We start from the raw sequence: 18,178 nt of genomic DNA on the forward strand, positions 1-18,178 counted from the left end.
TGTTAAATGCACATTTATATAAGATATACCTTATATGAAGCCCTACATAATAAGAGTAGCTTACTTACATAATTAAAAGGGTTAAGAATATGTAACTGTTAACCTAAGGGAAGATTTTGGTTCTTTAAGTTTTAAACAAACAAACAAATGAACAAACAACAACAACAACAACAAAAACAATGCAATGCTATTATTTATATTTGATATATCTCTATCTCTTTCCTGCTGAACAAACTATTCTACATTCATAAATTTTCAGAGAATAACTTTATTTAACTCCTGAACCACATGCCCTGTGGACCTTTCTGGAAAGCTTTCTATTTTCTGCATAATGTGGCTAATTATGCAAGCTAACTATGTTTCAAATCATTCAATTACATTCCAGAAAGATAAGACTGGTGGTCAAAATGCGATCCTTTAAGTTTTATTTCATATAATACCTATATGGTTTTTATGTATACTTTTAATAACGATGGAGAAAACTCATTTATTAATGACAAAAAACACATGCAAGGAATGCACAACTTTTTCGATATTAAAAAAATATATATTTTATGCTTATTTTTACATAGAGTCCCATAGAGAAAGGCTGTTCAATGCACGGCACAACTTGGGTTGCTAGGTTCTGTATATAATGCCTGTATACTGCAGATAAATACTACAGATTAGAAATGTGCACAACTGTTATCTTGTTTCCCTGAGAAACAGAATAAAACAGAACAATACGTCTTCTACTTTTTGTGGTTTCTACTCTATGGGTTTTGACGGTCAGCAAGTTGTTCTTGAATTTTTTTTTCATCTTGGTTCCCAGTCCCTAAAGCTGGCAGTCTTTCTAAACCAAACAAACAAGCAAACAAACATACAGACCTCAAAAAACCCTGAATACTCTGCCTATTTTTGTTATATCTGTATTCATATTTGTTTAGGATGCATTAGTCTATCTGTTTAATCCAAGTAATGTACTTGTATTTGGTTAGACCCCTAACACACACTCTTAGGGTTTTTTTTCTATAAAAATGTGCCAAGAATTGTTGTATCCACAATAGCAAGATAAGACAATATTTGCTTCATCAAAACAAAACCTGCTGAAAATTTCTCATGATGTCAAGCCATAAGTTATAAGCAAATGATGTAATAGAAGAATTTCTTTGATCAGACTATGATTTAAATATGTTTATTATGTAATCCATCAGGTCCAATTAGAAGTTAAAATAATCAAAGTGATAAGAAATGTTTTAATCCCTCAAAGGCTTAACAATCACTTAATGACTTAATGTTAAACCATCATTTAAACATATTAAGCATATGAATATGTTGTGATAATATATGAGTGTTTTAATCAAAGTATAACCCAATCATCTATAATCAATGTATAAGATATAAGAGAGTACTCATGTGTATTAATCAAAGAAACCAGGACAAGCTGATGTAATTCCAGCTTGTGGGGAATCACTGAGCACACATTTCTCATTGCAGTTTCTATGTTTTTCTTCCTAGCTCTTTATCTTGTTATCTGTCATTCCTTAGCGTGTATCCACTATTTTTGCCAAGCTTTATGAGTGGGAAGTTAGAAAAATACAGTATATGTACATACTGATAAGGCCACCTGTTTTAGGGAGGATGCACCAATGATTAAAGGGCATCGGTTGGAGTTACTTTGCAAAAATACCTCCTTCGTACTCTTACAGAAGAGATGGATGGGTTGTAGAGAGTCTTTGTATTGGAGGGGTATAAAATAGTGTGTCAAGATGGGCTCGGGAGTCGCTTTGCAGGCCGATTTGGCTCATGTTACTATTGTAATAAAAGTCTAATGTCTTTTTACCATCAAATAAACCTTGAGACTCAGAAGTTTTTATTTATATGAAGAAGATTCCACGAGAATGTTTGCTTTTAACAGCAAGTAACTGGATCACATTTAGTAGTTAAAGGTTTAAATGTACTCAGCAGTACATAAAGTATGATGGAGTATTATTCAGGAAAGCCTTACCCTCTAATGGAGGAATTTCACTGTAGCATACTCCTGTGGGGTTCTTGCAGGTTTTCATGCAGGATTGTCCACAGGGTTTGTAGTGCCACTCGCAGCCTTCATTTAAGTTATAGTAGTCACAAAACAATGCTGTGGGAATGGTATAGATTAGTCAACAACTTGTCAAATCAAGGGCAATGACTGCCTGTGGAAGAAAATAAGTATAAGGCACCCCATGGATTTGTATTTTTTTTATACATATTTGGGCAAGCAAACATTTTCAGAATCTACATTAACAAAATATTATCACACCTTCAAATCCATAAAATTAGAATCAGGGGTTCAAGATTGTGTGCCAGTAATTAGAACCTGCTTAGGGAGTGCAGGTGGAACCTGCCTCATTTAAAACCCTCTCATATCTAGTGTCTGGTGTTCTCTTTGATATTGAGGTGTATGGTGTCATCGTGCCAAGATCTAAAGAGTTCTGTAAGGTTTTCAGAAAAAAAAAGGCTGTGGATGCCTATGAGTCTGGCAAGGGATTTAAAAAGATCTCCAAATTATTCGAATACATCATTCCATTGTAAGGGAATTCATCTACAACTGGCTGAGATTTCAAATGACTGCCAATTTGTCCAGGACCAGCCATCCCAGCAAATTCAGCCCAAGAGCAGACCATGTGATGCAAAAAGAAGTCTCCAAGAACTCCAGAATTCCATCACAGGATCTGCTAGTAAGTCTTGCAACTGTTGGTGTCAAAGTGCATGCTTCTACAATCAGAAAGAGATTTGACCTGCATGGGAGGTGTGCCAGGAAAAAGCCTTTGCTGTCTAAAAAGAAATTAGGGCAAGAAAACGGTTTTCCAATGAGCATATAAGCAAAAACCAGGCCTTTTGAAATAATGTGCTCTGGACAAATCAAAGATAGAGTTGTTTGGCCACAGTAAGAGGAGACATGTTTGGAGAAGCACCTCATACCAACTGTGAAGCACGGTGGTGGAAATGTTATGGTTTGGGGTTGCTTCGCTGCCTCAGGGACTGGACAGCTTGAATTCATTGATTCAAATGTGAATTCTGCATCATATCAAAGAGTGCTTGAAGATAATGTGAGGCCATCTGTCCGAAAGTTAAAGTGGACCTTTCAACAAGATAATTATCCTAAGCACACAAGCAAATCCACCAAGGAATGGCTCAAAAAGAAGAAATATAGGGTTATGGTATGGCCTACGGAAAGCCCGGATTTGAATCCCATTGACATGTTGTGGGGGGATTTGAAACAGGCAGTACATTCAAGAAAACCCTCAAACACCTTGCAACTGAAAGAATATTGCATGGAAGAGTGGTAAAAAAAATTCCAGCAAGCCAGTGTCAGAGACTAGTGCACAATTATGCAAAACATGTAAAAAAAAAAAAAAAAAAAAAAAAAGCCAACTATTTCCATGGGGTGTACTTCATTTTTCAGATATATATATATATTGACTAATTCTTTTCTTTGCTGAGACTCACGGCAAATGGTTGGGCTCCTCCACATTATGCATACTCCTTTCCCACTGCATTCTGCAGCATAGGCTGCCACAGCAGTGCAGAAACACTCACAGTCTCCACCAGCATCACAGGCACATGTGTCTTGCACACAGGCCTCGTAATATTGTGTTGGGTCCACCTGGGTGCAATTATTAAAAAGTAGATTGAATTACAGAATTTAAGCAGTAGTTCCTATCCATGATCATGCTTTGAGACAACTACAAAAGTTTCAAATTTGTAGAACAGGATTTGGAAAAGTTTATTCTGGTATCAGGCTAATACAGAGATCCAAAAAAGGTCAATCATAAATATTACAGGCAGAGGGCAAGTCACAGTAATGCACACTGACACAGATGGACAGAGGCAAGGGCAAAATTGTGACAAACAGAAATAAGTGCTTGGCTGACAAGTGTGAGCACATCAGGACAAAGTGTTTATCCATCCATCCATCCATCCATCCATCTTCTATCGCTTACTCATTCTTCAGGTTCGCGGGGAAACCTGGAGCCAATCCCAGGGAGCATCGGGCACAAGGTGGGGTACACCCTGGACAGGGTGCCAGTCCATCGCAGGGCACAATCACATACACACTCACACACTCATTCATACACTATGGAGTAGTGCCTACTCAACGAGGCATGAGGTCCCTTTCCAGAACCTCCAAACTGACTGTTACTCAGTGGTGGAATGAACTTCCAAACTCAATCTGGACAGCAGAATCCGTCACTTTCTTCAAAAAACGACCAAAGACCCACCTCTTTCCTGAACATTTAACTGACCCCTAACTTGTCCCCTTCTCCCCCCGTTAAAATAAAAATAATGCACTTATACCTGCGCTCATTTGCTCCTCTAGAACGGCTCTAGAAAAAATCTTGGAATGGTAGCAATCCTCATTATAAGTCACGTTTGCTAAATGCAAATGTAAATTACTTACTTCTGTGTGACATTTCCTAAAGACTTCACTCTTGAGAATGCTGCATTGTCTTATGGCCCAGGCCTGCCGGTAAGGTCTCATACTGCAGGGGCTGAGGACACCACTGGCTTCGGGACATGTAGCAGAAACTCTCCAGCTGTTTCCAAATTCGGCTGGCTCAACCACTGCCTCACCACCACGAGTCATGAAATCATTATTCCAGTCTCCATCATAATTGCCACAAAGTCCACACACTTCACCCTAATGTTGTGAAAAGATTGATGAGAAAAAATACAAAGCAGAATGAGCAAAGTATGTATTATTAATGAGAATAAAAAATATAAATAAAATAATTAATTAAACAATAAATCAGTGCATAAGAATAGGCATGAATGAAGTGTTTTACTACTTGCCTTAAACGAGGGCCCGAGTTTGACCATTAGACTTGTCTTCTTATCCCAAATCAGGGTGAGACTATTTTCAGCCTCAATAACCAAGTATATCCCCACAGAATGTATTTTATAAGGGATTACTGTGCTATTATCATATTGCACAGATTTTATATTCTCCTCGGACAGTAGCAACTGTTTGTTCTGTATGAATTCAAATTTCAAGGTTATTCAAAGTGATCTAGCAGGCTTGCAAATGACTAGTATTAAAGGTCCAGCACAGACTTATACTCAGTTATTAGTAAATTCTACTCATTATTATTAAAATAGATTATACTGCAATCAGTGGATATAAAAAGTATACACACATCTGTTACAGTAGAAAAAGATAGATCTTGGATTTTATTTTTATAAAACCCAAACATTTTTTATATCACAAAAACCTGCAATTTTAACAGGGCTGTGTAGACTTTTTTTTATATCCACTGTATTTAGTTAAGATGATTATGATGTATATATATAAATGATAACCTCACCCCTAAAAAGATTTTAATAGACTTTGCGCAGGTGGTTCCAGTGGTGCCACAGGGGATATTCTCTGTGATGATACGGAATGAACCCTTGTTGCTGTTGCCGCAGTAGTCCTGTGAAGATTGTCACATTGTCACATTGTCATTAAATGTGGTAGTTACATAGTACATCATGAAAATACTCCATGGCATCAATCGTTCTACAAAGCCAACTACAACCACCAGTCACTGGCTCAACAGTTAAGATTCTGGGTTACTGATCAGCAGGTTGGGGGTTCAAGCCCCAGCACTTCCAAGCTGCCACTGTTTGGCCCTGATTAAGTCCCTTAACTCTATCTGCTCCAGGGGTGCTGTACCATGTCTGACCCATGTTTCCCAACTAGCTGGGATAGGCAAAAAGCAAGAATTTTGCTGTAATGTATATGTGACCAATAAAGGCTTTTTCTTCAACTTAACTTTCACTTAGGCATGGCTGTATGACATTTAATATCAATGACAATTATTATTTTAAAAAAAATACCAAAACAGGATCTTAACGAAACTATACTCAGCCATCTGAAATGTTCTTTCACAATGTTTTTCATGAATGGAGGATTTTGTATTCTAACTGAAAAAAAGATATTAGACTTCATGACCATAGTATATGTTCTATATTCAAATGAATGGTTATTCAAATTAGACATGTAATGTTCCAAAAAAAAGAAGAGTGTGTGTGTGTGTGGGGGGGTGGGGGTCTTTATATGATAACCTGGCATATATTTTAAATACCATTTTCCTATCAAATCAAACACAGAATACCAACTAAACGATAAACACTATGAGCGTACATAAAATGACAAATCTTACAATATTCCAACCACACCAAATCATTATATGTCTCTAATAAACATTTTAAGATTTTCGGGGTTTTATTTTAAAGCAGATGGAAGTACAAAATAACAGACAACATACCTGGGCCAGGGTGTATTCACAGTTGCCGTTGAAAGTATATCTCCTACCATCAAAACTAATGTAATGACTGTCACCGTAAATAGTACATATTTTGTTACATTCCTTTTTTGTGCAGCTCCACTTCCTGTTTTTACAAGTGCTGAAATGACCATAATATATGTTCTGGTTAAGCTCATGCAAAATGATACATACATACATATATATATATATATATATATATTAAATGTATAGACACCTAGGCTTATGTAAAGTGTGGATTTAACACAGCATACACCATCATCACCATTCCTTATAATCTCATTAGTATTAAGAAAATCCACTGCATTGGTATTTCTTACCAGTTGTTGCAGTCTGATTTTACTGTCTCTCCAGGTTGGTAAAATGCTCCATTATGAAAACATGGACACTGCTCTTTTGTCACACACCCTCCTTGGCCATCAGCCAGTAGACCATCAGGACATACACACCCTGATTTACACTGTGTGCTCATCTGTGGCATAAACCAAACGAGGGACAGTATTAATTGCATTATGACACATCCACCCAACATACACACCCACTATGACACCACAAGGGGAAATTGCTAGCTCAGTTGTAATGGTGTTCAGTAGTAGAAACATTTTCATCTGTCTCAAACATAAGCAGTCAGATTTTGCTTTTCCACATTGCAGTTCAGATATACGACGCAGTTGTGCTGAGTTTCAGCAGACACTCACTCATCTGGTTAGTGATCTATGAGATGATGAGTGTGATGGCATTGATAGCGGTATTAGCATGAAAGTTGAAGCTTTGCAACCTGATCTGTTTGAGCAGAGTGTATAAGATGAGGAGAGAGTGAGAGAGCTGGACAGACTAAAGGACTCTTTAGGTAGAGATGAAGCGAGAGCTAAACCATTATCAACAGATAATCGAATGGAATTATGGGTACTGAAGGAAACTTGTCATTTAAACGAAACAACAGAACAAAAATCACCTCAGAATTCATCATAAAATACATTTTAAAATAAATGTGACTTCTTTCAAAAATGTGACTTCTTGGTTTGAAAACATTTGTTTGTATCCATTTGATTAAAGGTATCGCTTAAAGCACTGACGCACAAGACATTATGATAATTTGTCGACTGGTATCAACTATAAAATAAAAAAATAAGGGTAAAGGTGTCACGATCAATGCTCTATTTATCCTTACATCCATCCACACACCCAGCTACTGCGTGTACAGTATTAATTCAGAAACATGTGTCTGTTGATTCACTTACACACGGATTTGAGTCCAGGGTCTCACAGATATTCTGGCACTCTGTTCCTTTTTGTCCAGGTTCAGCTTGTGAACAGTTGAAGTAGACCATAGGAGCTGTGCAGGCTAATACAAAATTAAACATGCAACGAAACATGATCAATTAAAAAAAAAAAAAAAAAAACAACCAAGTTACTGGATTAGTAGAAAGCAGAAAAATATGAAATTAAGGCTCACTAGTAATTTCCTTAGGTCCAGTGCATTGTAGTGTGCCATGTCTACAAGTGCTGTGGAAAAGCAGGATAAAATCAGGTACTCCTGATTAATCCTCAATGAAGTCATCAAAAGCTTTAAGTACTGTATAGATCTATAACATATATATATATATATATATATATATATATATATATATATATATATATATATATATATATATATATATATATATATATATATATATATATATATGTTATTTTGTTATTTAAAAAAAAAATCACATTTTTACCATGTACTTCCAGCCTTGCTGATGACCTGCATGGGGGCCACAATCTCATTGTTGACGTAACAGGGGCAGTCAGAGGAAGGCACACATTCACCCATGTCATTGAGGTAAGTGTTCTTGGCACAGCCACAACCGTCCACAGGTGTATATGGCAGATAGCAAGTATGGTCAATTTCGCTAAGAGAGCGGCAGGACTTCCTACAGCTGGTCTGGTTATAGGAGTACTCCATATTGCCTGGACAATTCTGTGTGAACGTTTCTGCACAAAACATTATCATATTTGGATTTGTTTTTTGTTGTATGGGAACCACACACACAAAAAAAGTCAGCATTACTCTGTTAAATATGATTGTTGGTTACTTTACAATAAAGTACAGGATTCAGGGTTTTTTTTGTGATGCTTGATTTTGCTGCAGCTTTTTTCAAAGTTTGCAATGCAACTTGCAGAGGTTTTTTTTTTTGTTTGCATCTTCAATTGGCAAAATTGCAATTGTATGCATGGTCTTTCAGTGATGTTTGTTTAATAACTAAGACCTTTTAGCTCTACTCATGATCGACACATGTGAATCGAAGACGGCTTTGGCTGAATGACATGACGTGTCTTGGCTCAAATCCACGGCAAATTTGCGGTAATTCTGAAAAATTGCTCCGAATATCGCCGAGTTTCCTTGATTTTACGTTTGTTTCTTTGATCACAAAATCCTGGAGGGACTGACTTTATTTGTACTGGAGTTAAAAAGTGTACTGAAATAATCTCATGTGCAAGTCCTGGTAATTAAAAGAAACCCTATTAAAAAACAACAACAACAACAAAAAACCAGAAAAAAAACACAAATATACAATAAAAGTTATCAAAGTAATCCATTCTTCAAACATACCCAAACAGTTATTAGCTTGTTTCTCTAGGATGTTGATCTTTGCGAGTAAACACCCCCCCCCCCCCCCAAAAAAAAATAAAAAAATAAAAATAACCTAAAACTAAACTAACCTAAAAATGAAGATTATACAAAAATACATTTTATTTATTTTTTTATTCCCAAACAAGGTACATTGCAACAAACAATGGTGTAACATCGATCATTTGTTTTTTCAAAGATGCTAAAAGTGCACTTACTGCAAATGATATCTCTCCAGCCCTTCAGCATTACACCTCTGGCAGCACATGCATGAACATAGGAAGACACAGCAGCACACATGCAGTCCTCACTATGGGCACAAACACATGCATCGTACTTGCATCTCTAGAGGGAAAAAAAGCAATACAAGTGAGCATTTAGTATCTTTAAGTGGTCACTAACTTTTCATAAAACAACTGACAGGTCAAAACGTACCTTTATATAATCCTTCGGGTTGATTTCAATATGACAGGGAGCAAACGCTCCAGCTGGATCCCTGAGCATCTGGCACCATTCCATAGCATACATCTCTGAAAGAGAATTTTAAACTGAAATCGGATAAAAGATCTAAAAGCATTTTATCAGGCACTCTTTTTAAAAAAGTTTTGTCATCCACTGATATGTTTGTAAGGTTTTTAGATGTGTACCTTTTTCCACACTCATACTACAGGGGTCATTGAGACTAGTACTAAAATCTTGACATAGTGTGGTCTTCCAGGTGCTGGCGAAGGTTGTGGCTGTTCCCTCTATGAGACCTGATTTTGCCTTAAAATCATCTGCTTGCTTGTCATTAAAGTTCCCACACAGACCTGACAGAACAACATTATTAGTCTTAGTCATGGACGCTTTCAGCATGTAAATAAACAAACAAACAAATAAATAAATTTAAACAATTAAAAAAAGGAAAGATATTTATAATGTTTCAGAAGTTAAAGTTACCGCTCAGTGTTCCCTTTTGTTTTGAGCTGACCTCCAAGTACACCTGCATAACTGGAACGAGCTGAACGATGATCTGAATGCTAGGTGTTTGTGCAATAATAAAGAATGTAGAAGGCTTGAAGAGTTTCACTTGATCTGAAAAAAGTTAGAGAACACTACTTAGATAGTAGTAATAATTAAAGACAAGTTCAAACCACGACTTTTTTTTTATCATAAGGCAGAAAAGACTTTCTAAAAACTCACTAGTAACAACAGGAAGCTTGGTTGCAACATCGTTTAGAAATACATTGCCAGTGGATGTGATCGTAACCTGTATTTCAGAAATTGAGAAATATTATTAAACATATGTACAGTTGTGCCCAAAGTTTGCATACTCCTTGCAGAATCTGCTAAGTCTTAATACTGTTAACCAAATAAGAGGAATCATAAAAATCCCATGTTGTTTTTTATTTAGTACTGCCATAAACTTTTTTTGATAATTTGAAGCACTTACAGGGTAGTCTGAGATGATGAATTTCACAGAAGTCAGACATGTTTCACTCTCTGATACCCCACACTGTGCCAGATGCACGAACACAGTCATATCACTACTGTTATGCTGTAAAGATGAAAAAAAAAAACATATTTAAAATGCTATGCCTGCATAGTAAATTATAATACTATTTGTCAACATCTCACAATGTACAACTTCTGCATGATCAACAACATTACAGACAGTATTTTCATATGTGAGTGATAGTTCTTGTTTGTAAATAGGCTTAGTGGCAATGACCTTTGAAAGAACATAATCACAGTTTCCATGGAAGCTGTAAGCTTTGCCGTCATATGTGATGACATGAGACCCTCCCAGCAAAGAGCAGGTGCCAGAGCAGTCCAGAGTAATGCAATTCCACCGCCCATCTGAACAGACACTGAAACAAAATGAAGCAGGTATTAAAATAAAGACACATTTATAGTGAAAAATATATATATAGTGTATATCCAAGAAATAAATTATATGGCCAAAGGTTTGTGGACATCTGACAATTACACCCATATGTATTCCTTCCCCAAACTGTCGCCACAAAGTTGGAAATACTGTATGTACGTCTTTGTATGCTGTATCATTACAGTTTCCTTTCACTGGAACTGAGAGACCCAAACATGTTCCAGCATGACAATGCCCCTGTACACAAAGCGAGCTCCATGAAGACATGGGTTGCCAAGTTTGGCGTGGAAAAACTTGAGTGTCCTGCACAGAGCCCTGACCTTCTCACCCAACATCAGTTCAGGCCTGAAGTCAGTAATGCTCTCTTCCTTCCTGGAAGGATTGACGTTATAATAGCAAAGCAGGGATTTAATCTGGAATGGTATGTTCAGAACGCATAGGGGTGTGATGGTCGGGTGTGAGGTGTGTACAGCAAAAAAATCCATATTTTATATATATATATATATATATATATATATATATATATATATATATATATATATATATATATATATATATATATATATATATATGTGTGTGTATATATATATATACACACACAGTATATATACAAGTTGAGCCAAACCACAGCAGCAGTGTTTATTTACCAATCTTCACAAGTCCTTGTAAATGATTGTCCTGGTGAATAGGTTTTGCCATTATGGGTGCAGGGACATTCATCAACAGGGATGCAGCCAGTATTATTAATGTCATCTAGCACAGTTCCTGTACAAAGAGATAATTGCGAATTTATGTGATCTACTGAACTGGCTGTGGTAACTGGAAAATTCTAGCATGATAAGGGTATAATCAAAATATATACCATTTATTAGTAAAAATTCTTACCAATATAAGTATTAATTAAATTGGATGATCTTAGCATTTAGCCGTATTTTAGTTTTTTTAATGCATGCTGGCACGTTAGGTTTCTCCAACCAATACTATAAGTACATCTGGATGAGAAATTAATCCAATTTCTCAACTATTAATGGTAAACAGCTCAAGCCATTGGTGTGCTGTATTGTATATTTTGTTGTATCTCTGAGGATATGTTACCCTATTAAAGTTTAAAAACATCTAAATCAACTGTGTTTTACTTAATGAAGAAATTGAACCAAAATGATGAGGTCTGGTCTTACATATTGTTTACATTTTTTTTCTAAACAGACAGACACACTTGAATAAACACATAGCAAAGAGGTATGTTGTCTTTGGTAACTTGTAGGGGGCATGAGTAAAAGTTTTCTGACTTGGGTCAATTTACCTGAGATGGTTTAACCAGGTTTACCACATTGGTTTTGCCGGTTTTACCACACGCTCAGCACCTCCTGCACCTTGAGCAGCCATGATGGTTCCTGGTCAGGCTGACTAAACCATCTCAGATAATTTGAATCAAGTCATGTGACCCAGACCAAACTTTGTCATAACAGGATTGGTTGAAAACTTTTGATCATGCGCCCTATAGGATATGTGTGTGTGTCTGTGTGTGTGTGTGTGTCTGTGTGTGTGTGTGAGAGAGAGAGAGAGAGAGAGAGAGAGAGAGAGAGAGAGAGAGAGAGAAAGAGAAAGAGAAAGAGAAAGAGCAAAGTCTAGCAAAGTCGTACCAGGTGGACAGACACATCCATCCACACAGTGATCTGCACAGAGTTGGATCCCCTCTTGGTTTGAGCAGGTGTCTGTACATGGACTCCCACACTCACTGTGCACCATGTTTAATGGACATGTTATTCCTACACAGGAGAAAAAACAAATAAACAACATTAGCACCTAAAAGATAATTGTTCTATTTCAATCCCTCCTTACCACCAGTGGCAGTGTGCATCATCTGCATCCCTTCTTGTACGCAAATCCATACAGAGGCAGTACAATGTATATAACTGATATAAATACAAAATATTCAATTTCTTCTCACCTCATGCACATGTCAGATCTCACATACACACTGGAGCTATCTGTGTAACAGCTTGTGACTACAAATGGAGCTAGCGAGAGACCCCTGCCCTTTCTTTGAAGCTGCCGTGAAGGTTTTCTTTCAGCTTTATTAGACTATGAAGACTCTTATTGAGTGTAATTCACAAAACCTACTTGCTCTGCTCTATGATTGTCCAGGCTTTCTTGTGTTTTCTTTGCATTTGTCCATCACTGACTGCTGTGTCTATGGAGGTATTTGTGATAAACCGTTCCTTTCTTGTTCTTGAGTTTCAACTAGAGCGTAGTTTTCACTACTCCACTGTAATGTATATAATACCTACATTCATATATTGTTATTTCAATTATTATAGTGACGTACCACAGAACTTGTGAGATCTCCAGCTCGCTGGGGTGCCCCCAGCATGCGCACACTGACGTGAGAACTCTGAGAGTGTGTCGCATAGGCAACTATCCCGACTGCTGTTGCACTGACACAGGTCTTCAAGACACGCTTCCAAATACACATTTGTGGGCAACAAGTTATGGCAGCTTTCAAATGCGGGATGGTAAAGCAGGTGCTGACATGTGTTTGTCTGTGAAGGATTAAAATATATATATGTATATATAAGTTACTCCCTTATGGAGGCCTCTTCATGACCTAACAATCAACATTTTTGAGAGAATAAGTGTTATAAAAACAATTATTAGTGAATTTTAAATTCTACGTTAATAGTTAGGCTTGGGAGTAAAACTTGTAACGATACCTGTTTCTGGCAGTTATCCTTTGGATAGATCTCAGTCTGCACACATGTTTCAGTGGGTAGATCCATCTTCCATTTATAGCCAAATTCTTCAGGAGTTAATAGTTGGCCTAGAAAATGAATTTAAAAAGTGGATATGACTATAGTTAAAGCATGAAACTGTATGATTTAGGTAACAAAAATTATATCCTTACAGAGAAAGTTTTTTATAAAATAAACAGCTCAATGAAAAGACAGAGTGGGTCAATACAGTCAATACAGAAATGTGCAAATATTGAATGCCTTTTTTTTTTTTTACTGCTAATGTATTTATGAAAATATCTTCTCACTATTATACTCTTTACCTGGCTTCTACTGCAATAACTGCTATGTCCATATTTGGTATAAGGAAATCTGCTGAATACTATGTCATAGCATGTTACTGTATGTTTACTTTCACAGCATTTTTAAATTATATTGTTATTCTTTTGCACTGTTATATCTGTTATATCGGACACTTACACACTAGTACTGTGTACTGGTCAGCGCTACACTGTCTCTTACTATGCCCATTGTCCTGTTTTAGTAGTTTCTCTACATGTTTGCACATACACTTTATGGAGAATGTGTAGCTCTTATTTAGTTCTGTGTCGTCTCATGTGGTTCGTGTGTGTTTTATGTAGCACTGCGTACTGTACCAGTGTATATGTTTGAAATGACAATAAAACCACTTGAACTTGACTTGACTTTAATATTATGTTCACAAAACAACCAGAAACCAATATCATATCTGCTAAAATGTCTTTGGCTACAAAATATTTAAAAACTACTCTATTATTCGATTTCACTAATAATAAACACACACAAAAAATTACAAAGGAGGCCCCAACACTGTCCCATTATATATATCGTATGTACTGTATGTCCCAATCTATAAATTACAAAATTGTCAAGATTTATATATAATACATAATACATGTACTTCTGTAATAAAAGAAACATACATTTAGTTGAAATGATATGCATATGTTTGTAATTTCATCATTTTCAAGACGTCAGAAATTACCAAACATGTCCCAAGGCAGTTTTCAGGAATTTCTGAATGTTCCTCAGGCCAACACCTTTGTACATAGTCAATTTTACTCAGTCTACAGTGTTCATATAGTATTAGAATATTGTGATGATGAATTTGAATGAGAGTCCAGCCATATTAAATTGTAGATGAAAGTCAAGGCCTAAACCAATGAAAATGTGTCCCATTTTAACAAACATCATTAAAAAATGGTTTTCAATCACTCCTGACAAAAGAGTAAGCTATGCTTCTTCAGAATATGATATAAACTTTTTTCCTTCATGTGTAGTCAGGACCTTCATGTGTGTCATGTATTGGTGTGTTGTTGTTTTTTTTTTTTGACTAATGGCAAGAAATTCAAAAAATGTCCCAATAAATCTGAATTCACCCTATTTAATGTAGGTAGTTGTTCTACATGCTTACTGAGCCTGGTGTAAAATGGGCCTTACTGTCTGTTACGTGTTCATTAGTGAGTGAGCTACAAGGCACCATGAGGTGTTCTTCTCAACACCAATGCAGGACATATGCATAGTTTTTATGTTTTTTTTTATGCTTTCGACTTAATTATTTTCAACTAATTTGGCTCACCATTTTCAATGAACTCATTCTCCAGGATGCCATTGAAGTCCCCACAAAGTCCACATGTCTGATTCCTATAGTTTTTGGAGATCTCAATCTGATGACATAAACAAAGACGGGTTATAAAGCTTATATACGTTTACACATGTGAATGTATGGAATAGTATCACCTAGTTGTGTTCTGGTTTTTGATTACATTACTTGTTATTACAATTATATTATAATAAAATATCATATTATAACTTGGTTTGTATTTATAATATGTGACAATATAATGTGTTTAATTTCGTAATTTCTTTCATTCTTTGCTCTATTTCTCAACAGTGTTCGCTTTTAAGCTTTGAGACCGTTGGCAAATTGAACTTAAATGTTTAGTCATGTATATTTGTCAAGTATATTTGAACAGCTGAGCAAATGAGGGATTAAGCTGCCTCCTACTTTCAATACAATAACTTAACTGTTGTATGAAACACTGTCCTAGTTTCAAAAAGTCTTACTGCTGACAGTTTATCAAGCCTCTTGCATGTAATGTTAGTGAAATTAAACTCAAACTGTACCGAGAGAGCGTTGTGTTCATCCCAAAACACTGTCAGTCCTAACTTGGATTGGATTTTAATGTAATTGGTCATTCTCTCAATCCGAATTCCACTATAATAGCCTGGGATGATCAATCTGTTTAAAAATATTTAAGAAAATGTTAAGCACCACATAAAGAAAGTATGGCTTTGAATTGAGTAATCATGGGAATGTGACAAAAATACTCACGCTTTATTGTTCACGGTGATGTTGCCTTGTTGAAGCATAATTACAATCCCTCCCAGCTTTATGGTAAAAGCGGTAATTTCAGGACGTTCACCAATGTTTTCCCTCCTCATTTGGATGTTAAACTCAGACTGGGTGCTGTCACACATGGTGGTAAGGATGTAGTTGCAGGTGTAGGGCAACTGGAAGAAATCTCCATCAAATGTGGAAAAGTGGAAGTTTCCCCAAGTACTGCAAACTTGTCCATTATGAGCAGTACCTATCAACATTTTTTTAGGGTTAAGTTTGGCATTGCATTTGACAATCAACAGTAGTGGAATTTTAGAGGAAACAGAAACATGTTTACCTATGGCACTGTTAGAGACCATCTCGATTTTTGTCTGTATAGACACTGTATAGGAAAACAAAATAGAAAGATGATTCAGTATATATAAAGACACCTCACTAAGGGTCATATTCAGAGTGACGAGTTAAAACCCACTTCATTATTCAGACCTGAGATGTTACTATACACACTTACAGCACGTGCTACTCTAGATTTGCATTTGCAAGGTTGAGCTTGCCGTAAAACAGGGGCATATGTTGCTGGTGCATTATTCTGGAGTGATATTATATCCAGCGCCACTGTCTTACAGTTTGATATAACCCCAATATGCCATGCTGAAATTCATGTTTTGTGCTGTACTTGCACTGAAAAAAACTATGTAATATCATTGGAGGCCAATAATAAATACATAAATATGACACTATTAATTAACTCATAGTATTGCCCATATATTAAGTCTATGAAACATTCTATTTTCTCTTGCGGGAGATCAGAGGAGACAGCATCTTAACTGAAGACATTACTTATCTTAAGGAAATTTTATGTAGGTAAAATTCTGAACTATAGTGTAGCTACTGTATATCAATACAGTTCCATATATGATATACATTGAACTGCATACCTGGTTTCATCGGCGTCATCGGCGTTTCTATTGCAGGAGGTACAGGAAGTGCCAGGAGAAGAATGATCAAAATTACATCATCAATAAATCACAAATGACTAAATAATTCAAATAACGCTGATAGGTTAACAACAAACAACAAATACCTCTGTATACAGATAGAATAAAGATACCAGACAGACAAAATATATGTTAAAATATATACTAAATACCAGCACAAGAGAACCCATGTCACACCCCCCTCTTAATCTCCCTCCAATGGCTTCCTGTATCCGCCTGCATCAAACTCAAGGCCTTGATGCTCACCTACAAGACCTTGTCTGGAACAGCACCCTCCTACCACAACTCTCTCCTGAAGGCTTACGTTCCCTCACGCAATCTGGGATCAATTAGTAGTACCTACTCAGCATGGTTCAAGGTCCCTTTCAAGAACATTCAAACTAACTGTTCCTCAGTGGTGGAATGAACTTCCAACCTCAATCCGGACCGCAGAATCTCTCACCATCTTCAAAAAACAGCTATAGACCCACCTCTTCCGTGAACACCTAACTAAACCCTAAAATAAATAAATAAATTACTCTGGCACTTACACCTCTACTCTGTGCGCTTTGCTTCTTCTGGAACTCAATTAATAGATCTTGTATAGTAGCACTACTTGTATTGTTCTCTGCTTGATATATCGCTTTGGTTGTATATTCTCAATTGTATGTCGCTTTGAATAAAAGCGTCCGCTAAATGAATAAATGTAAATGTAAGCTGCAACTGTTCATGCTTTCTGGGTGTACTTCTAGTTCATCATTCAAAAATTAGTATGTGCTGGATAAAGTGCTATTTTATACATTGCTGAATGATGAACTGTGAGCCTCATTTGTAGTGAATACTGTTATAATTATAACTACGTTTCACTCAATTCTATATCAGATGTTGACTTGAATGCTTGCCATCTCCTCATTTATACAACATCATATTTGTATTTCTTTTCGTTTCTTTTTAAAATCCTCCGTTCATGATATGTCCTTTTGTGTTATGTCCTTAAAAATGTGATCTGCATTTTCAGTTTTCTAACCTCCGATTTTTTTTCTCCAAAAACTCGGTCTATCAAGAATTAAGTAATAGAATTAAGCTTAACTACTGTATATTAATACAGTTCCACATATGATATACATTGAACTGCATACCTGGTGTCATCTGCATCATCTTCATTCCTATTGCAGGAGGTACAGGAGGTGCCAGGAGAAGAATGATCAAAATTACATCATCATCAATAAACCACAAATGACTAAATAATTCAAATAACTCTGATAGGTTAACAACAAACAAATACCTCTGTATACAGATAGGATAAAGAAACCAGACA

General features: G+C 36.3%; 1 protein-coding gene across 1 annotated transcript in view; it reads right to left on the reverse strand.

Annotated features, from left to right (window-relative positions):
* LOC108274765 (mucin-2) overlaps positions 1 to 18,178 on the reverse strand; it is a 40,411-nt gene that overhangs the window by 21,463 nt on the left and 770 nt on the right. Inside the window, exons 2-28 of the mRNA XM_053685553.1 lie at positions 18,000 to 18,026; positions 16,822 to 16,848; positions 16,221 to 16,265; positions 15,878 to 16,133; positions 15,670 to 15,784; positions 15,122 to 15,209; positions 13,486 to 13,592; positions 13,101 to 13,314; positions 12,415 to 12,540; positions 11,419 to 11,536; positions 10,616 to 10,754; positions 10,337 to 10,441; positions 10,087 to 10,153; positions 9,844 to 9,978; positions 9,552 to 9,713; positions 9,340 to 9,434; positions 9,123 to 9,249; positions 8,012 to 8,267; positions 7,744 to 7,793; positions 7,529 to 7,632; positions 6,608 to 6,759; positions 6,270 to 6,408; positions 5,325 to 5,432; positions 4,813 to 4,992; positions 4,421 to 4,660; positions 3,469 to 3,625; positions 1,988 to 2,116 (exon numbers count right to left, since the gene is read on the reverse strand). Of these exons, the coding sequence (XP_053541528.1) occupies positions 1,988 to 2,116; positions 3,469 to 3,625; positions 4,421 to 4,660; positions 4,813 to 4,992; positions 5,325 to 5,432; positions 6,270 to 6,408; positions 6,608 to 6,759; positions 7,529 to 7,632; positions 7,744 to 7,793; positions 8,012 to 8,267; positions 9,123 to 9,249; positions 9,340 to 9,434; positions 9,552 to 9,713; positions 9,844 to 9,978; positions 10,087 to 10,153; positions 10,337 to 10,441; positions 10,616 to 10,754; positions 11,419 to 11,536; positions 12,415 to 12,540; positions 13,101 to 13,314; positions 13,486 to 13,592; positions 15,122 to 15,209; positions 15,670 to 15,784; positions 15,878 to 16,133; positions 16,221 to 16,265; positions 16,822 to 16,848; positions 18,000 to 18,026 (3,468 nt within the window). The remainder of the gene's footprint in view (positions 1 to 1,987; positions 2,117 to 3,468; positions 3,626 to 4,420; positions 4,661 to 4,812; positions 4,993 to 5,324; positions 5,433 to 6,269; positions 6,409 to 6,607; positions 6,760 to 7,528; positions 7,633 to 7,743; positions 7,794 to 8,011; positions 8,268 to 9,122; positions 9,250 to 9,339; positions 9,435 to 9,551; positions 9,714 to 9,843; positions 9,979 to 10,086; positions 10,154 to 10,336; positions 10,442 to 10,615; positions 10,755 to 11,418; positions 11,537 to 12,414; positions 12,541 to 13,100; positions 13,315 to 13,485; positions 13,593 to 15,121; positions 15,210 to 15,669; positions 15,785 to 15,877; positions 16,134 to 16,220; positions 16,266 to 16,821; positions 16,849 to 17,999; positions 18,027 to 18,178) is intronic.

Source organism: Ictalurus punctatus, chromosome 14 (genome assembly GCF_001660625.3).
Source record: "Ictalurus punctatus breed USDA103 chromosome 14, Coco_2.0, whole genome shotgun sequence".
Lineage (NCBI taxonomy): Eukaryota > Metazoa > Chordata > Actinopteri > Siluriformes > Ictaluridae > Ictalurus > Ictalurus punctatus.